The sequence below is a fragment of the Lycorma delicatula genome, chromosome 3 (genome assembly GCF_047948215.1).
Source record: "Lycorma delicatula isolate Av1 chromosome 3, ASM4794821v1, whole genome shotgun sequence".
NCBI classification, from domain to species: domain Eukaryota; kingdom Metazoa; phylum Arthropoda; class Insecta; order Hemiptera; family Fulgoridae; genus Lycorma; species Lycorma delicatula.
In genome coordinates, this window is record NC_134457.1 from 78,605,334 (window position 1) to 78,629,343 (window position 24,010).

Sequence of the window (24,010 nt, forward strand, 5' to 3'; positions counted from 1 at the left end):
TGAGTCAGCATTCTATGTAAAAGCTAGTTATGCAGTAGCCATATGCTAGCAAAAAAATCAAAGCATATTCAGGTGGTGAAATGGTTAAAGAATGTTTGGAGAATGTCTTGAAATTCTGTGTCCAGAAAAGAAGGATTTCTCAAAAATAAGTCTGTCTCGTCAGACAAGTACTATGTGTATGGACGACATTGGAAAACACATTGAAGATAATTTGAGAAGTAGAGCATCCAAGTTTATATTTTATGCTCTAGCATTGGATGAAGAACAGATATGGCAGATATTGCCCAACTGGTAATTCTTAACAGAGGTGTTGGATGTCCAATTAAAAAAAGACTGAAGAATTAGCGGCATTGTATTCACTTAATGACACCACTAAGTCACAATATTTGTTAGAGGCAGTTACGATATTGAATCGCTTTTCGTTACAACTTAGCAATTTATCGGGTTTAACAACGGATGGTGCTCCAGCAGTGAATGGGAAACATGAGAGTTTAGTAAAACTGATTGAAAATGAGGCCTGCAAAGTCAGTAATACTTCAATGCTAAATTTTCATTGCATTATTCATCAGGAGAATTTATGTTCCAAGTCCCCCAAGACGGACCACGTCATGAAAGTGGTCATCAAAATAGTGATCTTCATTAAGTCGAATGAGTTGAATCACCATCAGTTTCAAGAATTTCTAGTCTTTGGACAGATTATGATGATGTTACATTTTATGCAGAAGTAAGATGGCTGACCCATGCCAAAATATTAAAAAAGAGTGTTTGATTTGCAGCAAGAAATACAATCATTCTTTGCAAGCAAGTCAAAGAGTATGCCAGATTTTGAAGACAAAGAGTGGATTTGTGACTGCATCTCTGGTCAACATAACTAGCCACCCTAATGACCTTAATACTTGTCTACAAGGAAAAGATCAATTAATTAATAAGATGTATGATCATATTTCTGCATTTCAAATGAAACTTGGTCTTTGGAAACATCAGCTGAGGACAAAAAACTTTATATTCTTTGATATCTGACTTAAACCTCGAATTTGAAAATTTATTTCAGGATTTTAAAAAACATCAAGCATTGCAAATGCTTTTTGTGCATTTGCAATGCCTACTAAAAGGTCTATTTTAAGAAATAATGGGAGTAGACTGTTTAGCATTTTTTGAATTCATTAATGTTACTGTACTTTTGATAGAAAATATTTCAAACTGTAATTCATTAATTTACTTCATTCAAGATTAATTTTATAAACTTCTAAAATTTTGTAATTTATTCTTAAAATTGTTCCAAAGCTGACTGATCATTCTTTGTACAGTACTGTTCCTGAGTAAATTTTTTAATTTCATATATGTAAGTTAATTTTTCATTCATTCATTATTATACATATTTGTTCTTTGTGCAATAAATTTTACACATACTGTGTTCATTTCTTATTTATAGGATAATATAGTTTTATTTTAAAACACATTAACATAAAAGCTGGATACTGATCGTATAAATACTGGACTGTAATATGGTATTGTGTTGTAGTGAGCAGGTACTGTACTGTAAACAGTTGACAAGTAGAATGAATGATGGGAGCCGTCACCAGCGAACTATAAATAAAAAAACAGAGCTGATTATTTTATAGCGACTGCAGGGGGAGCTGCCCATAAAATCCTCACGTTAGGCCTATGATACCCTCATATCATAATAAAAAAGCTTTTAAATGAGGTCCAGCTAATCTGAAATTTTGTTCATCTGAAAAGGACTCTCTCCCACCAAGTTCAGATAAACACATCCCTAGTGTACTCATATTAATAAAAACCAACATACACATATTTTGATTACTTAATGTAAAATCATTTCTCAACTACTGACCAAATTTCATTTTATTGCAGTACGTGTTCTAAGAATAACATACATATGCCAACAAGCACTTAATCTCTAAACAGTAATAATAATAATTATTATTATTATTTCTCTGGAAAGAATAAAAATCTTTAAGTCATAGTTCGCAGGAATTTAGATTTCACGTAGGATCTGAAAGGAATATTGGCAATCAGTACTGCTTTCAATAAGTGTTTATATTCTACCTTTTGAAATATTATTTTTTATAAATATGACCAATATTTAAGTAATAGTATGATGTTAGTAATGAATAACTGACATATTTATTATGTTTTACTATATTATTTATTAAGTAAATGATATAATTTTTTCTGGAATAGATTAAAACAATTTTTAAACAGTTAACTTAAAAGTGTATAGAACTAGTCAGATAAAGAAACACTGCACTAAGGAAGTACTAACATGAGGGAAAAAATATCAGCATGAAAAAGTATGTTTAAAGATTTAAAAATATTGAATGCGGTATACTACATAACCAGCATTTCACCAGATTGTACAATAAACATAGAATCTGAACTCTGTACCACTAAAATATTATATACAGCAGGCACAGTTTATACAAAGTAATATTTGATAAAAAAATATATACATATATTTTACAACTTTTTCTTACTTTTAGGACTTGACAATGTTATTAATTTAGCTCGTTTAGGTTTCCGCTGTTCAAGTGGCGTCACATTATGAGGTGGAGTTATATTTTTTAAAATTTCTGCTGTAGTTGGCACAGGTGAGCTGACTGAACATGCAGTAGTAACACATTTTGAAGGAGTTTTACTACTTATATTCATTTCATTACTATTCAATGGAATGTTAATTTCAATATCAGACTTTTCTTTTTTTTGTAAGGTATCAATTTTTTCTAGACAGACCTCTGACTCAATATCTGAACTCTTAATCTGATTATTTTTTTCAGTATTCACAACTGTATTATTAATAATTTCCTCACTATTAGATGTAAACTTAAGAAAACAAACATTATTATTATTACTACTACCCACAGCTGCACTACTTACATCAGAATTTTGATCACATTTCTTTTCATTATATTTTTCTTGTAATTCCAGCTCAGGACTCTTAGAAGTAGAAGCTGCTTTTCCATGTTTCTTAGAAATAGACATGTCATGTGTAATACTTTCTTCTAAAATTAAACAATAATCATCATTATCAACTGCTGGTTCATTCATTTTTGAACTATTTTCTGAACACTTTTTAAGTTCTTTGTTCTCTTTAATCTTCTTTACATCATCTACTAATCCATTTTTACAATCCATTCTACCACTTTTTTCAACATCACATGTTTTATTCTCAATTTTTTCATTGTCTAAATTCTGATTTTCATTTAATTCTTGTTTAGTATTACTATCGGATTTCCCACTTAGTTGTAGTTCACTATCTTTATCCTTCAAATGTGTTTTGTCAGAGATCAGTTCATTTGGAACATATGCCTTACCTAATTCATTGTCAGAAAATGTAATAACAGAACAAAATCCATCAGTAGAGGACACAATCAAAATCTTTCCGTCACTAGACCTGAAAATAGTAATTAAAAATCATTACAATATATTTCAGTAAACAATATATGCTTCAATAGAATAAATAATTATATTTAATTTACAAAAATCCCATTACATAAAATATTAGTTATATTTTTTTAACCAAATTCAAATTTTCCCCCCATTTATGGCATTTGCAAACTTATTACAATTTAAACAATTTTAATATAAAAATTTGCAAAACTTCAATAAAAACAAAGAAAATTCACCAAGAATTGCAATAAAAGCAAACAACTGGACTTCAATTTATTGTAAAAAAAAAGAACATGGCGATTTATATTTTCAATTTCCAGAGACTTATGAACACAATATAATGTAATTTAAAAATATTTAACTTATTACAAAGAAGCTGTAGATGTTTACTTTTAAATTTTCAAATTTTAAATATGAAATGTAAATAAAGGCAATGAATAATAAACCCATGTAGGACTTTACAGAGATTAGTATATATTTATGAAGTTTTACAGGAAAAATGTTCAGTTCATATAACTCACAAATTTATAGCATAGGGAAAATCTAGTTGAACACAGAATACTACAAAACAACAAAATTACCATTTACAATAAATTATATAATTTATGGCAAAAAGCCCATCAGATATTAAGCAAATGAGATAAGATTAAACTAATAATGAACCTAAATTCCATTAACACACTGTATTTTTCTTTAACAGATATCCTGCCCCCAAATTGGCAAAATGGTATGTAACAATTAGAAAGAGGGGACCTCTTTGCTTTAGAACGGACCTTCTAAAGCAAGTCAAACAGACTGTGGGCAGTGACATAGCATTGGAGATCTTGTCTGTTAAAAAGAGGGGAGGGAAGGAGGTCGAAGTGAAATTGAAAGGGGAGGGAGTCCCAGGAATTCTCAAGAGTAAGCTGGCTGCTTTACCCACAGATGTAACCTTGATGGACAGGGAAGCGGGGTTGAAATTGGTCATTCTTCACATCAAAAACTTTGACGTGGATACGACAAAAGAGAGGCAATCAAGAGGACCCTGCAGAAAGATACAAAGGTAAAGATAACATCGGCCTGCCAGGAAGGCCGATCTGCTTTTATCATCCAGGAGGGTGGTGATCGACTGGGAACTTATGCCAGGTCGAGATAAAGCAGAATTCACACTGCTTCAGATGATGGGAGTCCAGCCACAGGTCTGCACAATGCAGGGGGTCGGACCACAGCAATTGTTGCTACAACTGTGGGGGCCTACAACTGTGGTCACAAGTGTGCTGAATGCAAAGCCCCTCAGAAGTGTGTGGCATGCGGAGAATTGGGGCATTGGATGGAGGCCCATGACTGTTGACTGCATAAACGATGAATCGTGTCCAATTAAATGTCAATAGACATCCAGTGACCCACGACTTGGTGTGGAGGGCTGCGGTGGTGGGGGGTGAATTTTCTCCTCTGCACTGAGACCAACAGCGCATTGTGTCGGGAAAAGTCTGGTTTGTGGATGAAAATCAAGATGCTGCAAAGTCTTGGGTAAATATGCCGTGTGGAGTGTAACACAGGGTGCAGCTTCGTTGCCTGAGTACACCATGATTTCAGCATACGCCTCCCCAAACTGTGGTGATGACGACTTCAATGAGATCCTAAGCAGTATTGGGTCATAAAAAAACTCTAGAGGACCGGTTGTGCTAACAGGTCACCTGAATATGGAATGTGCCAAATTGGGCAGTGTTAGATCAACTAAGAGGGGTTATTATTTGGTCTCTGTCCTGGGGGCCTCAAACATGGAGGTTTTAAATGTCCCAAGAGTCCCCAACCTTTGTGAGAAGAGGTAGTGGTTCAGTGCTGGACATAACGGCAATCACGTTGAGTTGTGTTGCACGAGTACAGTACTGGAGGATCTTGAAGAATGAATTCTTGTCTGATCACTGAACAATTATGTTCAGTTTGCAGCAGAACAGACCTATCGGTCCTCAGCGTGACCCACTCTGGAAACCCATGGCTGTTCAAACAGAGAGGGTCATAAGCATGGCAGCCGCGGAGCTTGCTCCCCTTCAAGAAATAACACTAGATAGATTGATGGATGCGCTTAGTGAGGCGTGTGATTGAGGTAGACTGCGCCAGGGGTGCACAAAGAAGAGTGTCGGCCTAAATAGCCAATCTGAGGGTGGTAGCAATTTATACTAGAAGTCTCCAGCAAGTCATAGGCCATCAAGGGCATCTGATCGACGAGCTGACGAAACAATATCAAAATATAAGAAGGGAGCTGAATGCTGCGATTAAGCAGGCAAATGCTGAGCCCTGGCACCAAGTTCTGAAAGAAATTGATGATAACCCGTGGGGGAGAGCTTACCAGGTCATCACAGAGATTTGGTAGGACCCCTTAGCTGACCAGGGCACAAGCCTTTCAAGCAGTGGCTGACCTATTCCCATGTAGGGAACAAGACTGGGCGAGAATTGACTGCATCCATGAAAACAGATTCTCTTCTCAATTGGAGAGCTCCACTAGGCAGCTCAAAAAATACACATTGGAAAAAATCCAGGGCCGGATGCGATCCCGGCTGTGGCTGTCAGGGGATTCGCTAAAGCTCATCCGTGGATGAACCCTGATATGATGAACTATGCACTTCGAAGGTGTTGCTTTCCAGAGGGGTGGAAGCAGATATGAAGGGTGCTCATCCCCTAAACAAGTTCTGATGCTGTGGAGGCTTTCAAACTCAGATCTATATGTACTCAATATGGGTAAGGTATTCAAGCGACTGTTGGCCGAGCGTATTTATGCTGAGATGGAATTGGCTGTTGGTTTCTCCCCCAACCAATATGGTTTCATTCTGGGGAGATCAATCACTGATGCCATCAGTCAAGTTCTGGAGTGGGCCAAAGACCGGGCGGTGGGCTCCTGGTGGGTGAGGAAAATACCGATGGTTGTCCTCAACGTTAAGGGGGCCTTTAATAGCTTGCCATGGTCAGTCATAGACGCAATGCGGGAACATGAGATCAGCAAATATTTGATTGTCACTACCAACAACTACTTACATAATAGACATGTGGTCCTCAACACTGAGGAAGACCCAGAGAGCTGGAAATATTTGGAGGGTTCCAGAGGGCTCTGTGTTGGGTCTGCTCCTGTGGAACCACTCCTATGAGAGCCTTTTGAGGCAGGAGCTTCTGGGAGATGCCCAAATTATTGTTTACGCTAACAACTTGGCAGTGCTAGTTGCTGGTAGAACTGAGGACAAGGTGGAAGATATGGCTAACGATGTGGTTTGGCATATAAATGGTTGGCTAGTGGCAGGGGGAATGGGTCTTGCTCCCAACAAAACAGCCACCCTGGCTGTGGTGGGAAGAAGAGTACTCTGGAAAATTGTCATCTCAGTTGGTGTGAGGGTCATCACATCAGGGTGTATCAAATACCTCAGCATGAGGCTAGAACAATCTTGTCTTTTTAATACCCACCTCACCTGTGCGCGGTCACATTGAGAGCTGAATTAAAGATGCTCGCTCTAGGCCGGTTGATGGGGACTTGCTTAGCCCCAGGGAAAGGAAAAGGGAGCTGATCCTAGCAGTTGCAATATCCGGTATTTTATACACACAGCCTGCCTGGATTGGGGCCTTCACCAGAAAGAGAAACGTGAGGATGCTCACCTCCCTCCTGAGATGAGCAGTATTAAGGCTACCTGCCTATCGTTCTATATCGACTCTGGCTATTGAGGTGATAGCAGGTACAATCTCCATTCAATTACGTGCCAAAAAAATCCCAAGAACATATGTTGGCATGACAAAACCTGATGCCCATAAATTGTCCCTGAAGGAATGGCAAGCATGTGGGACGATGCCCCTCACACAGAGCAAGACGTCTGATTCCTAGGATTGAGCATGGCAGGTTCCTTTCGAGGCATGGCGGGTTTGTGTTCTATCTCTATTGATTCTGCAGGAGGGATGCTCCAGACAGCCTGTACTATGGAGCCGAGGGCACTCCTGAACACACTTTTTATGAGTGCGACATGAGCGCATGTGAAACGTCAACTCAGCTTGGAAGGATTGACCCCAGAATATAAGTTATACACTAAAGAGTTACTCAAAATGGGACGCTGTTAGGAGGTTTGTCAACAACACTCTAAAATCTAAGGAGTCAAAAGCTAGCAAGAAGATGCTGGCGTGAGAGTGACTGAAGTAGAGCCGTTGATGTCAGATTAACTGCGGTAAAAGCCCTCAGTTGAGGTAAAGACTTGGACCTGAGAGCAAAGGGGGTGAAGGACAGCTTCCTGTCATCTGTCTGCGCTTGTATGGATGGACAATAATGATGATGCACAGGGACTCTGGATCCCCGAGCTCAAAGGCACCTCCCAGGGCTGAGTATTGCTTAATTGCAGGTCCGGGCCCAAGGATGGGAGAACCAGTGATATAGGAGGTTTAGTCGGTAAGGTGTAGGCACACATACATACACACTCTTTAACATCTTGCGGAACCTGTTAACAAGCTCGACACTTCACTCGTAAATGGGGTTTCTCACTCAAAAAAAAAAAAAATTACCTTATTGGGTCCACTAAGTACCAGTTATTTAACTGTTAAATGTTGAAATTTATTTCAGAAATCCTAAATACATCTTTAGTGTGGAACATTTAATCTTTTTCAGGCATTAAAAATTTAAATGACATTTGTAAATTACCTAAAATATATTGCTACTTAAAATCGTGTTCAAAGCAATATAGAAAATTCAATCTGATGGTTTCACAACACCTAGAACATCTTAAGGAGTACCATAATTTGAAATTACAGAATACATAACATAAAGAAAAGATATCAATATTTATGGGCAGGTTAAATTTGATGAATAATGTAAATATATTTAAATTCTATTAACTAAACCACCTAGTACAGAATATTGAGATAGACATTATCTTACCTTAATTTTTCATTAAAGTACTTTCTCGGGATTCCGTATCTTCAGTCATGATTGAAATATTTACATATTTTTATTATGCAATAATGTAATAAAAATTTTAAAATAAAAATACTAAAATAATGAAAACAATATACTAATTTAAACGATGCTACTATCCATAGAAGTTTCTATAAGATCATCTCCCTCAAACACTGTCTGATGGTTTATCAAAATGAAATTTATTTTATAAAATTTCTAATATTTCTAAATTGTGAATATCAGAAACAGAATGTTTATTGTTTATCAGATGGCCAGCCATAACAGATAAATTTAATTTATTATTTTTGTAATCTCTTCGAAGTACTTTTCCAAATCATTAGATTTTCTAGGATATTTAACTCATGAAATCTTTTCTGATAGTGCCTGCCTGTAATTTTTCCTTCAGGCTTAATTTTTGAAACTGTGAGATGATAACTAAAAGAAGTAGTTTTAATTTGTAATTTCACTAGTCATTATTAAAATTATATATAAATAACAAGATAATCATCACCTCACAAGAACATAAGATATAAACAAATAAAATATGAATAAAATATGCTTACCATGCCAAATCTGTTAAACGTGTGTAATGTATATTTGCAATATAAGCAAATGGACAAAGATGTTGTGTATCATACAGTATAACACTACTCTGAGTTGCGATGGCAAACACAATTCTGTATGGCAAATTAAACAATGGAGGTTCTTCAGATTCTTGTAAAGTAAATAATTTGGGACAACAACGAACAGCTACAGAGTACTGATTGTAAGATGGCAAATATGCAACAGGCCTGTTAAAAAAAAAGTAAAATAAAAATAAATAAATATATACTACTAGTAAAAAATAACAAAAATGTACATAATATTATTGGCCTGCCCAGAAGAAAACTAACAAGAACGGCCGAAGACTTGTCGAATTCGGCAGAAACCATAATATGATCTCAAAATCCATTTTATGAGAAAACCAAACAAATTGAAGACCTGGAAACACCCAGATTGGAAAAATGGGGAATGGCAACTTAATCATGTTTGTATGGACCGGAATTATCACAAGGAGATTTATAATGTAAAAGTCTTGAGAGGAACAGATACTGGATCGGATCATTACTTAATTAAAGTTAAAATAAAATTCACCCCACATAAAAAGAAAAATCCCAACCTAAAAACAAAAGAGCTTATGATCCACATAAATTAATAAACAATGCCATCTTTGAAGAAACAAAAAAAAAATCAAATTAACTAGTAATTTAAAAGAACTGACATCCCAACTGAAAGAAATAACCCCTATAAACCCAAGAAAAAAACACCAATGGTGGAATGAAGAATGTGACAAAGCATTCAAAGACCGACACCGGGCTTGGATCAACCACCAAACCCAGAAAACTGAAGAATCTAACCGTGAATTCACCAAACAAAGGAAAATAACTCAGAAAATTATAAGAGGAAACAAACGACAAGCCCAAAAAAACTTGATTCAGCAAATAGAAGAAAGTTCCAAGAAAACTAACTCCCGAGACTATTATAAAATTTTTGGTCAGGCTCTTCAAAGATATGAACCACCAACCCTTATGCTGAGAGGAAAAAAAGGAAATATGGCCCACACCAATAAAGAAAACGCTGAAATTTTGGCAGAAACCTTAAATAGACTCCTCAACTGTGACGACCCCCCAGAGCTTTTTGAGATTGACACTGAAACTCCAGTTAAAACTTCACCGGTAAATATCAACCCACCAACAATTCAAGAAGTTCTCGCAGCCTTAAATGAAATAAAAAACTACAAAGCAAGCGGAGAAGACCAGCTTTTCGCAGAACTCTGGAAACACTCATCAGTTTATTCAGTCAAAACATCCCTACATCTATGCATCGTGAAAATATGGAACGAAGAAAAACTTCCAGAACACTGGACCACAGCCCTCATTCATCCATTACATAAAAAAAGGGGATAAAACTAATCCGGAAAACTACAGAGGCATATCTCTCCTGGATTGCACATACAAAATCCTGTCGAGAATAATACAACCGATGCAAAGACCAACTTGAACTGAAACTTGGGGAATACCAAGGGGAATTTAGGCTATGGAGAGGTTGCCCAGAGCAAATAATATCCCTAAAACTTATGATGGACTTATATTATATTATTAATAATCACCTTCGTCGACTTTAAAAGGGCCTATGATTATATACACCGACCATCCATGCTGAATATTCTGAGAAACCTGGGCCTTCACCCTAAACTCGTAAACATGATAAAATTAACTTTAACCAATACCCAGTCCAGAGTGAAATTCAGAGGTGAACTCTCTCAACCCTTCTACATAAAAACTGGATTGAGGCAAGGAGACGGCCTCTCACCACTCCTTTTTAACTGCGCCCTTGAATTTGTCATGAGAAAATGGTATGAAATAAATCCCAAAAATATAAAAATGGGTACTAAGAAAAACTCCATCACACTAAATTGCCTAGGATTTGCAGATGACCTCGCTCTTTTAGCAAATAATATTCAAGAAGCCAAAACACAAATCATGAGCCTTCAAAACCTAGCACCAAAGATAGGGCTTCATATCTCTTTCGAAAAAACAGAACTAATGGCCATAGATCCTCTGGTAATAGAGCACATTACGGTAAACAATCAGAAAATTAAATAGTAAAACAATTTAAATATCTAGGGGAAATAATAACATACAATTTAAATGAAAAAAATCCCCAAAAATTAACTTGGTCAACATATACAAAAAATGCCTTTCTGCTAAAACAAAACTTAAACATTATAAAACTGTAGTTCAGCCAGAAGTCACCTATGGAAGCGAGACCCTTTTCAAAATCACTCAGAAAAACCGAATTGATAAAATTCTGAAAATAGAGAGGAGAATTGTCAGAACGTGTATCAATAAAAAACACCAAAAAGAAGGCCAATGGTGGATTGTGCCAAATGAGGTGATGTATCGAGAAATAGAGCCTGTTACTGATACTATGCGGAAAAAAAGAATCTCTTTCTTTGGTCATCTCATAAGGACACCGGAAACAAGACTGTCAAGAAATATCATTGAAAAGCTCTGGTTCCAAAAGCTAAAAGTAGGATGGATCAAAGAAATTAGATAGAGAAGATATGAAAGAATTGGGAATTTCCCTGACTGACCTACAGAATAAAACTGGAAAAATTACAAAGCTAAAAGACAAAAGCATTAGATTTAAATAAAAGACAGACAAATGACAAAATACAACGAAGAGGGTGTTTACGGATGAAGAAAAGAAAGCAAGATCTGAACGGATGAAGAAATACTGGGCAGCTCGGAAGAGTAAAATAACACGCTTTTCTCAGAAAAGATCCGACTAAAATTGACTTAAGTGGTCCCATGTTGGTCGTAAAAGCATAATAATTAATAAGTTCTCCTCCAACCAACATGACATTAATAATAATCTAAAGAAATATAACAATAATGCTTTACAGATTTCATATCTTAATGTGACACATTCATTAATATGAATACATATTGTGACATATTAATACCAACCCTTCTGCAATACACTTTTTCTGCCAATACATTAGATTTGCTGCAATTTATGGTATTTTGTTCATTTTATTAACGGCAAGATATAACGTGAGGTATGAGTATGGCATCTATTTAAGATACCATACTATCTAATCCATAAAAATATTAAGTTATGTTTATTTTTAGTAAACTTCACTTCAATCTAATTCTTGTCATCAGATTTTTAAAAATATTGTTCAGTAATTAAATTCTCTTTCGTAAATTAATGAGATTATTCATTAATGACATTTATTCACATTACTATATATGCTTGCTATTAGTGTACATTAAATTAATCACATCTAATATTCCTGCAAGATAATGTTTATTGTGAAGATAATCAAACAGTATCTGTAATTATTGGAATACTGTAATCAACTACAATATTAACCTTTTAAAGATATTCTATATGCTTGAAAAATAACTAAAATTAAACATTTCTGCAGTTTAAATAGCACATTTTTACTATTTGTACAGCAGAATGAATACCAGTGCACTGTCATTATTTTTTGTATCATGTAAAAAATCTATTCCCTAACTAAAATGAATTGTATTTTATGTTAATAAAAAAAATCTTGTCATATATCAATTCATATAAATAAATAAACTACTAATTACAATTTTGTATAATAATAATTATAAGTAAGTAAAATGCTAATGAGAAGTCATTTAATAAACCAGTTCCTGTTGACCTTGATAGCTAAACAGTGTTGGGTGTTACACTGCAAGTTGTTGACATTTGTTAGAGGCTAAGTCTATTAACAGTCAATGCCACTTCTCAGTCTGTGCCAGAAGGTAACAAAGAAAGGACTGAAATTCTAAGAAGCTGAAGTCAACAAAAGGACTCAGTACTCATGGTAACTGATAAAGTACTGAGTTGAACAAATTTTTTTCTAAATGTTTGCATATTAAAGGTTTGTGAAAGGCACAGAAGAAATTACGTTAAACATAATGAAAATAAGAACTAACAAATAATAAATGAGATTGTGTGGTGCGAAAAGAATATGAAGATGACATCAAAAACGGGGAAAACATGGTTCTCTCTGAATTCTCTGAATATGAAATAGGTGATGATAAAAAATTTTCATTTCATATTAACAAATGATCAAATTCCACTGAGAAACCTTTGTGTAATTAATAATTTAAAAACTGCCCCAATACAACATTAGGAAAGCATACATCTTTTTAAATATATAAGCGATCTATCCAAACAAAATTCAAAGAAGTGCATAAATTGTTCAACAAAAAATTTTAATTTTTTTATTGTGGCTAAATTATTGTATATTTGAATAATACCTGCTTTTTACAATAAAGTATGTAAAACAAAAATTTTGTTTTTTGTTGTTTCTTAGATTTTTTCACAACCATGTGAAAAAATGATTCTGATCATGACTTGAATTGAAATCTCTAAAACACTGATTCTCAACCTTTTTAGCTCTACGTCCTCTAAAAAGTAAAAAAAAATGTATAATAAATATTTCACAACCTCTCAACCCCAGCCTAATGAAGCCTAGTTAAAAATATTCAGCTGCGATTACAGCGAGAGGTATGAACATGTATGTATGCATGTGTACAAACATGAGCAATTTACAGGTGCTAACAAGTTAGCACCTGTAAATTACAAGGAGCATGTGCACATACTCCCTGTAATTTCATATGCTTGTATAATATTTCCTGTAAGAGTGTCATGTTCGAACATGCATATATGTTTGTGTTCGAACATGCATATATGTTTGTGTTCAAACGAACATGCATTGTTGCATTGAACATGCATCGTGTTCACATCGTGTTCTCAGCAGTATAAAAGAGGTGTAAGGGATTGCAGATCAATTTAGTTTCGACTGTAAATCATGCATCTGGTACCTTTTATTTAAGTTTTTGAAAGTGTAGTTTCATTGAAAATAATAGTAATTGAGGTTTCGGTTTTTTTAGTGTCGTCAAATGATACAACTAATTTTTTTTCAATTAGATTCTTATGCAAAATGGATATGTGAAAACGCTATTACAACTCATTAAAACTAATGTTACAACTCACATCTGAAGATTTAGATACGTTTTGGGTTACTCATTAGTGATTATGGAAATTTAGTCCCAGAAGCTCTGAAAATATTAATCCCTTTTGCCACATCCTACCCCTGTGAAAAGAGTTTTTTATTTATGACTGCGCTAAAAGGTAAATGTAGGAATCGTCTTTTATCACTTGAAAACAATTTGTGTGTTTCTAACATAGATCCATGTATGGAGAAACTTTTAATGTTCTCATCAATTTATTTTCTTTACTTGGGTTGTTATAAATGTAAGTAAAATGTTTATAATAAATAATTTTTTCTCATAAAATGATTTAATTATTGTTTTTATGTAAAGTTGTAGGCTAATTTAGCACCCCCTTTCATATCACCATGAGTCCCAGGTTGAGAAACATTGCTCTAAATGAAAGGTAGATCGCTACCATTCCGCTATGGAAATCAATAGAGTAAAACAGAATATTCTTGAGAAAAGAAATTATGGATAATTAGAACGAATCAGAAACATAAATATCTTAATAACTAATCAACAAAATGTAATTCACAACCATTAAAACTACATACCAAATCAAAAATTATTAATTGCACACCTTGAAAGTAAATTTCTAGTGAAGATAAGAGTAGCATTAATAGCTTTCTGTCCGGGTTCCTGAGGTTCAATCACACCTGCAGGTGCAATTAATAAGCTACCACATGGTGAAAAGCAAAGGCGACGAAAAAATGATTTCATTGTGTCATCATGGAAAAGATGAGCTTGCTTAGTAACAGTTTTAGATCCAGGAATTATAGCTTTTCCTATTCTGCTAACTATTCTTTGCGTTGTGGCATTAAAAATTCTACATATCCTGCAAAAAAATTAAATAAAAGAGATTAATCATTTAAAATTAAGAAAAGAAAGATCAACTTAATATAATTTGATCTTTGCAAATATATAATAATATATAATACAATAATGTATTATTAGTATTGTGTACTTTTTTTTTAATAATTTATGAAAATGAAAAATCTAAATATTCTATACTTGTCAGAATTTTTATAACTTGAGACTATGACATAAATTTTAAAGCTACTTTAGTATTCAATTAAATTATTTGTTACAGGTAATATTTGTTAGTAATAACTGTAACTTCTACAGTGGAAATTAATCAAATATTCCAGATATGCAGTCTTAATTTAAGTAATTTTCTTTCATTACTTAGTTTTTAAATTTTTTAAACGAATAAACATCAAATAAATTTTGAATCATTTTCATATTTTATTGGGATCGCTAGATAACATTTAATTTATAGGATTACATTTGAAATATCCCAACAATTCAGTATTTGATTTAAAAAATGTTCTATTTCACTGAATAGTATCACATGTGAATTAATGCGAATTGAAAGAATAAAAAAAGAAAGTAACAAAACAAAAAAAAGTAATGGGTTTTTCTATAAATTTTTATAATAGCTTTAACATTCTTAAAAATGTCAGCGGTATAACATTTTTATAACAGTTAATACTGTAATGGGTAGAGAGGCTACTAGTAATGATAAGTGTGAGAATTAGAAAGAGAGAAAATGAAGTATGTAAATTGATAAATAGATTAAAAATAAAAATCCAGGAACGCCAACAGAGTAGTAGAAAGGATCTCTAGAATAGTGTGGAAGGTTCAAACAATAAAAACCATTAAAATTAATGAACTAAAGGGTGGCTTGGTTACTGTTATGACAGATCAAGCTTTAGGTGCAGAGGTATAAATACAGTTGAAGACCATTGAGCGACAAGGATGCAATAAATTTCTAACAGTGTGTGCGGTAATAGTAAATTATACAAGCAAAGAGTGTGTCACGAAGATATTCCACTTTGGGACAGTGTTCTTATTTGCAGTTAAGCAAGCTCATTGTGAACATGGAACAAGGTGACATTATTTATTGAAAAAAGTGTAAGCCAGTTTCCTTTTGTAAATATTATAAGTAAATAATTCTTGTAAAAAGTTAATTACTGATTTTTTTAATTATTACCTCAGTGATAAAATCATGTGTTAATTTGGATTTAATCTTTATTAGCAATTATAAAGTTTATAGTAAAATCAGAATTATATTTATGACAAATTTACATATTTTTTTACATAGTAAGTTAGTTATATCTCATTATTTTCATTGAACTAATAACCAGTAACAATCTAACCTACTATTATATTACAAAACTACAAAAAAACAAAACTAAAAATGCATAAAAAATAAAGAATTAGCAAACAGAGATTTCATTGTGTATGATCAAAGATTTATGCTATTTAGGCTAATAAAAAAAAAAAAAATAATAAGGCATCAATCCTTCACTGTATTTTGAATCAACATAAAACATAGAATTTAATGAATCAAATTATCAAGTAATGATTAATGCAGATACACGACAGCACAAAATATGCTGACACTGGACATGAGTGATTTCAACCACATTAAATCAGTAACAGTATATCTTTATTTGTTACCATACTGACAAACCCATCACTCAACATACCTTCCTCACAATCTTGAATCAATTTCATTGTAGGTTTACTTTTTTTGTTTATATTTGTACACTCCTCACCCTCCATCAAAATTGGTGTGTATTTTATCTTCCACTTACAGGAATTATAGCTATATATTATCTTTAATGATAATTTGTTATTAACATTATCAACTATAGTATAAGTAAAATCTGAAGGTTGCTCCTCTCTACAAGCTGCCTCTACTTGCCTCCTCTACTCCATGCTTATAACTCAGCATGTGGAACACGTGCCACTGGTTGGTCACAAAAGTAATACGTACGTGCTATTTAAGAATAGTTTTTGTACATAACTACACCATGTCAAAGAAAATCATAACATTATAACCTATAATAAATAAACAAACAACTCATTTCATATACTTTTGTATTACGTCATTGTTACTGTTTATTTATAGCAAAACCTTAGTTTCACACTTGAAAAAAAAAAACATACTTTCAAGAATAAATAAATAAATTACTTCATTTACACCTTGAACAAAATATTAGGCATAGATTATTTTATTTGCAACAACAAATTATTACAACATATTTTGTTACTATAATACTGATATAATAAGATATGCTGCAAGTCATTGCAAATTAACTGATTTGACTTTTGGAATATACTATTATGGCTGCTGGAATGAGAGGTCACTGAGTGACGAAAAGAGCAGTAGAGGTGATACCATAGCATACTACAGACTCGCCTTCAGATATTACATACACTACAGATGACCCCAATATTTATCTAGAACTAACATTGCTTTCTATTTTAGCAATACATCATTCAAACCAGACTATTGCAATCCAATCCTCCTCATGGCTTTATTTACATATCCACTCTTTTTTTTACAGTATTTGACTACCAGAAGTGATTTCAAAATTGTTTGATAAGATTTTACATTTAAAAATAAATAACATACAGCACTACTTTTTATTCATTGGCTGTCACTGATATATGACTAAGTTTCTAGCAGGCTGGATAATTATTTTTAAACAAGAACTTTTGCACTTTAATTGTCAATCATTAAACTAATTGGCTTGGTGAAGAATACAAGAGGTCTAATTAATGTTAACAATTTGAGGTAACATGCAGTTTGTTTTTCCGATTTATTAAGACTTCAACCAGAACACTTCTGAAAATAAACTTATCAATTTATATAAAAAAACCTTTATGAAGCACAGTCAGATATAAAATACTGACAAGTAAAGCGTTACAATCATTACAAGTAAAAATTGATAATTGTCATGAACAACTTTTAACTACCATCAATTTTTATATATAATGATGGTTATAAACCATCATTACATAGTGACTAATTTAATGAATTATTATCTGATAGTATTTTAAAACTAATGATGAATCCATGAGATTCAAAAAGCCTGTCACATAAACAGTTAAGTTTATACAAAAATCTTGCTATTTCAGTACATGAATGCCTTTTTAATAATTATTAAAAGTAAATTTACATACAATGATATGGTCACCATGTTACAACTGATAACTACAAACCAAAATCACCCATGAAAAATTTTAATTAATGACAAGATCAATGCAAACTTATAAATTTATATAAAAATTGATTCTCAAATCTATAGGAAATCAGCTAAATAAGACCAAAAAAATATATATATATATATATATATATTATATATACCTGTCACTACTAAGAGTAGCCAATAGTTGGCCAGCAGGATCCCATGCAACACCCTGAACAAAACTCTTATGGTCTCTTAATATTGCCTTCATGTGACCTAAAATAAAACACAATTCATTTATCAGAATTTTATTTAATTGAATAGAATTATTGTCCTTAAAGTATGTACCACACAACTAGAAAACAAGGATTTTTAAAACTGGTAATAAAATATTTAAATTATACATAGCTTAAGGTTACACTACACAAATAGATTCATTTTAACCACTTAAAATCTAACAACTTGTTATGCCCTTTATACAACCCATGAATAAAAACAATCTCTGAGAATATTTTCATGTGAGGTTGTCCACAACAAATCCAAATAAATAGCTAAATTTAGCTATCCCTCAACCAAAAAACTGCCTCTTCGTCTTGAAGGCAGTTAGTTTCAATCTGATATTTTCACTCAAACTAGTCCAATTTTCAGACCTACTAAAGAGACAAAGGCATAAATTAGAGGAAGATAAACCCATAGGGAAGCTCCTAAGAAAATTGATACAATTTATAGTATTACACAGGATAATCCTGATTGCTTTAAAATTAAATCATTTTAGAGTACACTTTTCTTTTTACAGTACATATCTCATTGTATTATAATATTTATAATATTATATATTTCATATTGTAATTACAATCTAATAGTAAAGGATAATAATTTTCTATAATCATTTTTTCTTTTAAAGATAATCAATAATTATTATGCCTTTGCAACCAAGAAAATAAATTTCATTACCTTTCTAGCAGAAACAACTTTTACTTTCTTTGGAGAACTTCCACCAGTTCTACTAGTTGTTTTGTTTGTTTTTTATTTCCTTATACAAAATAAAGGAAGTATTGCGATCGCGAATAATTTTGGTTTTCAGATTTCAATGGAAATATCCATTTTGACTAGTTTCGGCATGATGCCTGTATGTATATACATACGTATGTATCTCGCATAACTAAAAACCGATTAGCTGTAATATGTTAAAATTTTGGATTTAGGACTATTGTAACATCTAGTTGTGCACCTCCCCTTTTGATTGCAATCAAGTAAACCAAAAGTATCCAAAAAAGGCCAAAATCCAAAAGTTTGAAGTTTAGACTTACAGTAATAAGGCCTCATTGAAAATCAATGTGGTACTTACCATTGGTTCCAGTTATAGCCAAATAAAATTTTAATTAATGAAATATTTAGATCTCACACAGGAAGGCACATCAGTTTGAATTAAGACTTCATCTTCTTTTCTTTTTTTTAATTTTTTTTCATTTAAATATATTGATTTATTAATAATTATTACTCGCCCTATGAATCATGAGACCTTGCCGATAGTGAGGAGACTTAAGTGCTCAATGATACAGAGTAGCTGGACTAAAGGTGCATCCATATGAGAGAAGTATCTGTTGAGTGCCAGACTAAGGAATGATTCCTGAGCAGGCAGCAGCTCTTTCAGTAGTTGTTAAAGGCGATTTAAACGCCTTTAACGCGATTTAAAAGTCAGGACGATTTAAACGCCACATCAACACCACTCAATCTTCTGAGTACTGCGCAGCTGAAAGCAATGGAAAACTACAGCTGCTTTTTTTCCAAGAAACTGTAACTCTCTGTCATAACAAAGATGGAGGCGCCTTCCTTGGTAAAATATTCCAGAGGTAAACTAGTCCCCCCTTCGGATCTCTGGGTGGGAACTACTAAGGAAGAGATCACCAGAAAATTAAAAACCAATTGATTCCAAGAGTCAGAGCGTGAAATGTTAAAAATCTAAAAAAAGTTGATAGATTAAAAAATTTAAGAGGGAAATGGATAGATTAAATGTAGATGTAGTAGGAATTAGCGAGGTTCAGTGGAAAGAGGAAAACGACTTTTGGTCAGGTGATTTTACAATAATTAACACAGGTTCAAATAAATGGCAGGCAGGAATGGTTTCATACTGAACAAGAAGATAAGGAAGAGAGTAAAGAATTTCAAAATGCATAGTGACAGAATCAATGTAATAAGAATAAAATCAAAACCTAAGCCGATAACAATTGTTAAAGTCTATATGCCTACAAGTGGCCATGACGATGAAGATAATGAGGTAAAGTAGGTGAGGTGAAGAAATTGACAAAGCAAATAAACACATAAAAGGTAATGAAGATTTAATAATAGTTGGAGATTGGAATGCAAGCATTGGAAAAGGCAAGGAAGGAAATGGGTGAATATGGGCTGGGCAAAAGGAATGAAAGAGGGGGCCGACTTATAGAGTTTTGCACCAAGTATAATTTAGTAATTGCCAACACCCAGTTTAAAAATCATAATAGAAGAATATACACATGGAAAAAGCCTGGTGATAGTGCAATGTATCAGATAGATTATATCATGGTTGAGCAAAGATTCAGAAATCAACTAATTGACTGCAAAGCTTATCCTGGAGCAGACATTGATAGCGACCATAATTTAGTAATAATGAAATGTAGATTGGGGTTTAAAAACCTGAAGAAAAGGTATTAGATGAATCAGTGGAGTTTAGAGAAGCTTGATGAAGAAGAGGTAAAGAAGATTTTTGAGGAGGACATCGAAGAGGTCTGAGTAAAAAAGATAGAAAATGTAGAAGAAGAATGGGAGAATGTTAAAAAGGAAATTCTTAAATCAGCAGAAGCAAACTTAGGCGGAACAAAGAGAACTGGTAGAAAACCTTGGACATCAGTTGATATATTGCAGATGATGGATGAACGTAGGAAATATAAGAATTCTAGCAATGAAAAAAGAATGGAACTATCGACAGTTAAGAAATATTATAAACAGAAAGTGCAAACTACCAAAACAAGAGTGGATTAAAGAAAAGTGTACAGAAGTGGAAAGAGAAATGATCATTGGTAAAATAGACAAAGCATACAGAAAGTTAAGGAAAATTTTGTGGTACATAAATTAATATCTAATGTATTAAACAAAGATAGTACGCCGATTTATAATTCGAAAGGAAAGGTCAATAGGCGGGTGGAATATATTGAAAAATTATATGTAGGAAATTAATTAGAAAATGGTGTTATAGAGGAAGAGGATGAAACGGGAGAAATAATACTGAAATCTGAAATTAAGAGACCATTAAAAGATCTGAATCGCAGAAAGACTCCTACAATAGACAAAATACCTGCAAATTACTGTGGAATGCAGGTGAGGAAGCGATAGATAGATTATACAAACTGGTACATTAATATTTACGAAAAAGGGGAAATTCCATCAGACTTCAAAAAGAGTGTTTAAGTCATGATACCATAGAAAGCAGGAGCAGATACAATCAGTATAATGAACAAATACAGAATAATTAGATTAACTACTCAAGCATCAAAAATCTAAACTAGAATTTTGTAAAGAATTCAGAGGAGAGTGGAAGAAGTGTTAGAAGACCAATTTGATTTCAGGACAAGGGAAGCAATTTTAGCACTCAGATTAATAGTAGAAAGAAGATTAAAGTAAACAAACCAAAATACATGGCATTTATTGACTTAGAAAAGGTATTTGAAAATGTCAACTGGAATAGCATTTTAAAAAATTTAGGGTTCAAGTATGGAGATAGAAGAACAATTGCTACCATTTACAGGAACCAACCTGCAACAGTAATAATTGAAGAACATAAGAAAGAAGCCGTAATAAGAAAGGGAGTCCGACAAGGATGTTTCCTATCCCCATTACTTTTTAATCTTTACATGGAAATAGCAGTTAATGATGTTAAAGAACAATTTAGATTCGGAGTAACAGTACAAGGTGAAAAGATAAAGATGCTACGATTTGCTGATGATATAGTAATTCAAGCCGAGAGTAAAAAGGATTTAGAAGAAACAATGACTGCCATAGATGAAGTCCTATGCAAGAACTATCGCATGAAAATAAACAAGTACAAAACAAAAGTAATGAAATGTATTAGAAATACCAAAGATGGACCAATGAATGTGAAAATAGGAGGAGAAAAGATTATGGAGGTAGAAGAATTTTATTTGGGAAGTAGAATTACTAAAGATGGATGAAGCAGTAGCGATATAAAATGCCAAACAACACAGGCGAAATTGAAACGAGCTTTCAGTCAGAAATATAATTTTCTTACATCAAAAATTAATTTAAACATTAATTTTTGAAAATTTTTTTGAAAGTATAAGTTTGGAGCGTAGGTTTTTATGGAAGTGAAACTTGAATGATTGGAGTACCTGAGAAGAAAAAATTAGAAGCTTTTGAAATGTGGTTTAGAAGAATTTTAAAAATCAGATGGGTGGATAAAGTGATAAATGAAAAGGTGTTGTGGCAAATTGATGAAGAAATATTCCAAATATTTCCATATTTGGAATAATATAGTTAAAATAAGAGACAGACATAGGCCACATTCTAAAGCATCCTGGAATAGCAACTTTGATATTGGGACAGGTAGATGGGAAAAATTGAGTAGGCAGGCAATGTTTGGAATATGTAAAACATATTGTTAGGGATGTAGGATGTATACCAAAATGAAATTACTGGCACTTGATAGGGAACCTTGGAGAGCTCCATCAAACCAGTCAAATGACTGAAGTCAAAAAAAAACAACTTTTTATTCAAATCATTTTTTTTAATCCACAATTTTATTTTATTTCAAATATGGAAAGACCTACAGAAACTACTAGCTAAATGCAAAAACACAGAGTCAAGAGCACCTTCGAAAAAAATAAGAAAATCAATTCAAAGAAACTATGTAATAAAGTGCCTTCTGTAAAACAGAAATGAATGTTATTTTTAACAAATTATTTTTCTCAACTGATTTTCTTGACTTTTAATCCAAAAATAGTTTGAATTACAGTATGATTCAAATTTATATATTTATCATAACAATCCAACACTAAGTGAAAAAAAATCTTCCAATCAACTTCCTGGACAAGATAGTTTTTTTGTTACAATATCTTTTAAGTTATTTGAAAAAAAAAGGTATTTGCAATATGGCCACCAAAGTAACTTCTTCCACAAAAATCTTTAACATGGTACATAAGGTGAAAAGTAAGGCTTGTAGATAATAAAATAAATAATTTTTTTTTAAATACTTGGATTAAATTGAGAAACTCATGTGTTTTCTGTGATTAAAAATGAGATAACTTATATTGTAAATAAATGAAAAATAAATTACATGTACCCTTTTTAACATCCCAAATGATAGCAGTATTATCAACTGATCCAGATATTATATGCTGTTCATCAGCTGACCATGATAAGTCATAAATATCTTCAAGATGTCCTCTTAAAATTTTAACAACTAACCACTGTTCTTGATTTTTAACTTCTTCTTCTCCTGGAAATTCTACAGGATCTTGATCAGTTTTCTGTTTCCATAAAATTATAGCAGACTCTAAAACAAAAAAGGATGAACAAATGTTAATTGTGCATAAATATATTTTTTAATAATTAGCAAAGTATTAAAAATAACAGAAGAAAAATGGATTATATAAAAAAATATTAAAATCAAAGTGAGATTCTGGATAGAGTTCTTTATCTCTCATAAAAAACGTATTAGATATCAAAGAAATACCTGATGTAAATAAATGAAACAATACTCCATCTACATCTTTCTTTTAGTTAATACTATCAAACACATGTGCATGTGCGTGAATATATATCCATATATAAAATGCATATATTTATTTATTTTTAATCTATTTTATTTTTCTTTATTTAATATTGTATCAAATATAAACCACCAAAACACAGTAATTGAATAAGTCAAACATACATTATTAATTTCCAATAACCGGTTTTCATGGTATCCCACCCCTTCAGCTGATATTAAATTCTATATTTTACATTAAAACTTATTATTTTTAATGATTAGTTAATTTTTTCCGAAATTATATTTTCTATTTTGGTAAAAAAGGCAAATCATTAAAAAGAATAAGTTTAAATGTAGAATTTAATACAAACTGAAAATGTGGGATACTGTGAAAACCAGATATTAGAAATTAATA

General features: G+C 32.6%; 1 protein-coding gene across 1 annotated transcript in view; it reads right to left on the reverse strand.

Annotated features, from left to right (window-relative positions):
- Positions 1–2,174: 2,174 nt before the first annotated feature.
- Caf1-105 (chromatin assembly factor 1, p105 subunit) overlaps positions 2,175–24,010 on the reverse strand; it is a 28,158-nt gene continuing 6,322 nt past the window's right edge. The window contains exons 3-7 of the mRNA XM_075360029.1: positions 23,185–23,397; positions 18,032–18,128; positions 14,453–14,707; positions 8,872–9,099; positions 2,175–3,412 (exon numbers count right to left, since the gene is read on the reverse strand). Of these exons, the coding sequence (XP_075216144.1) occupies positions 2,479–3,412; positions 8,872–9,099; positions 14,453–14,707; positions 18,032–18,128; positions 23,185–23,397 (1,727 nt within the window). The 3' untranslated portion in view covers positions 2,175–2,478. The remainder of the gene's footprint in view (positions 3,413–8,871; positions 9,100–14,452; positions 14,708–18,031; positions 18,129–23,184; positions 23,398–24,010) is intronic.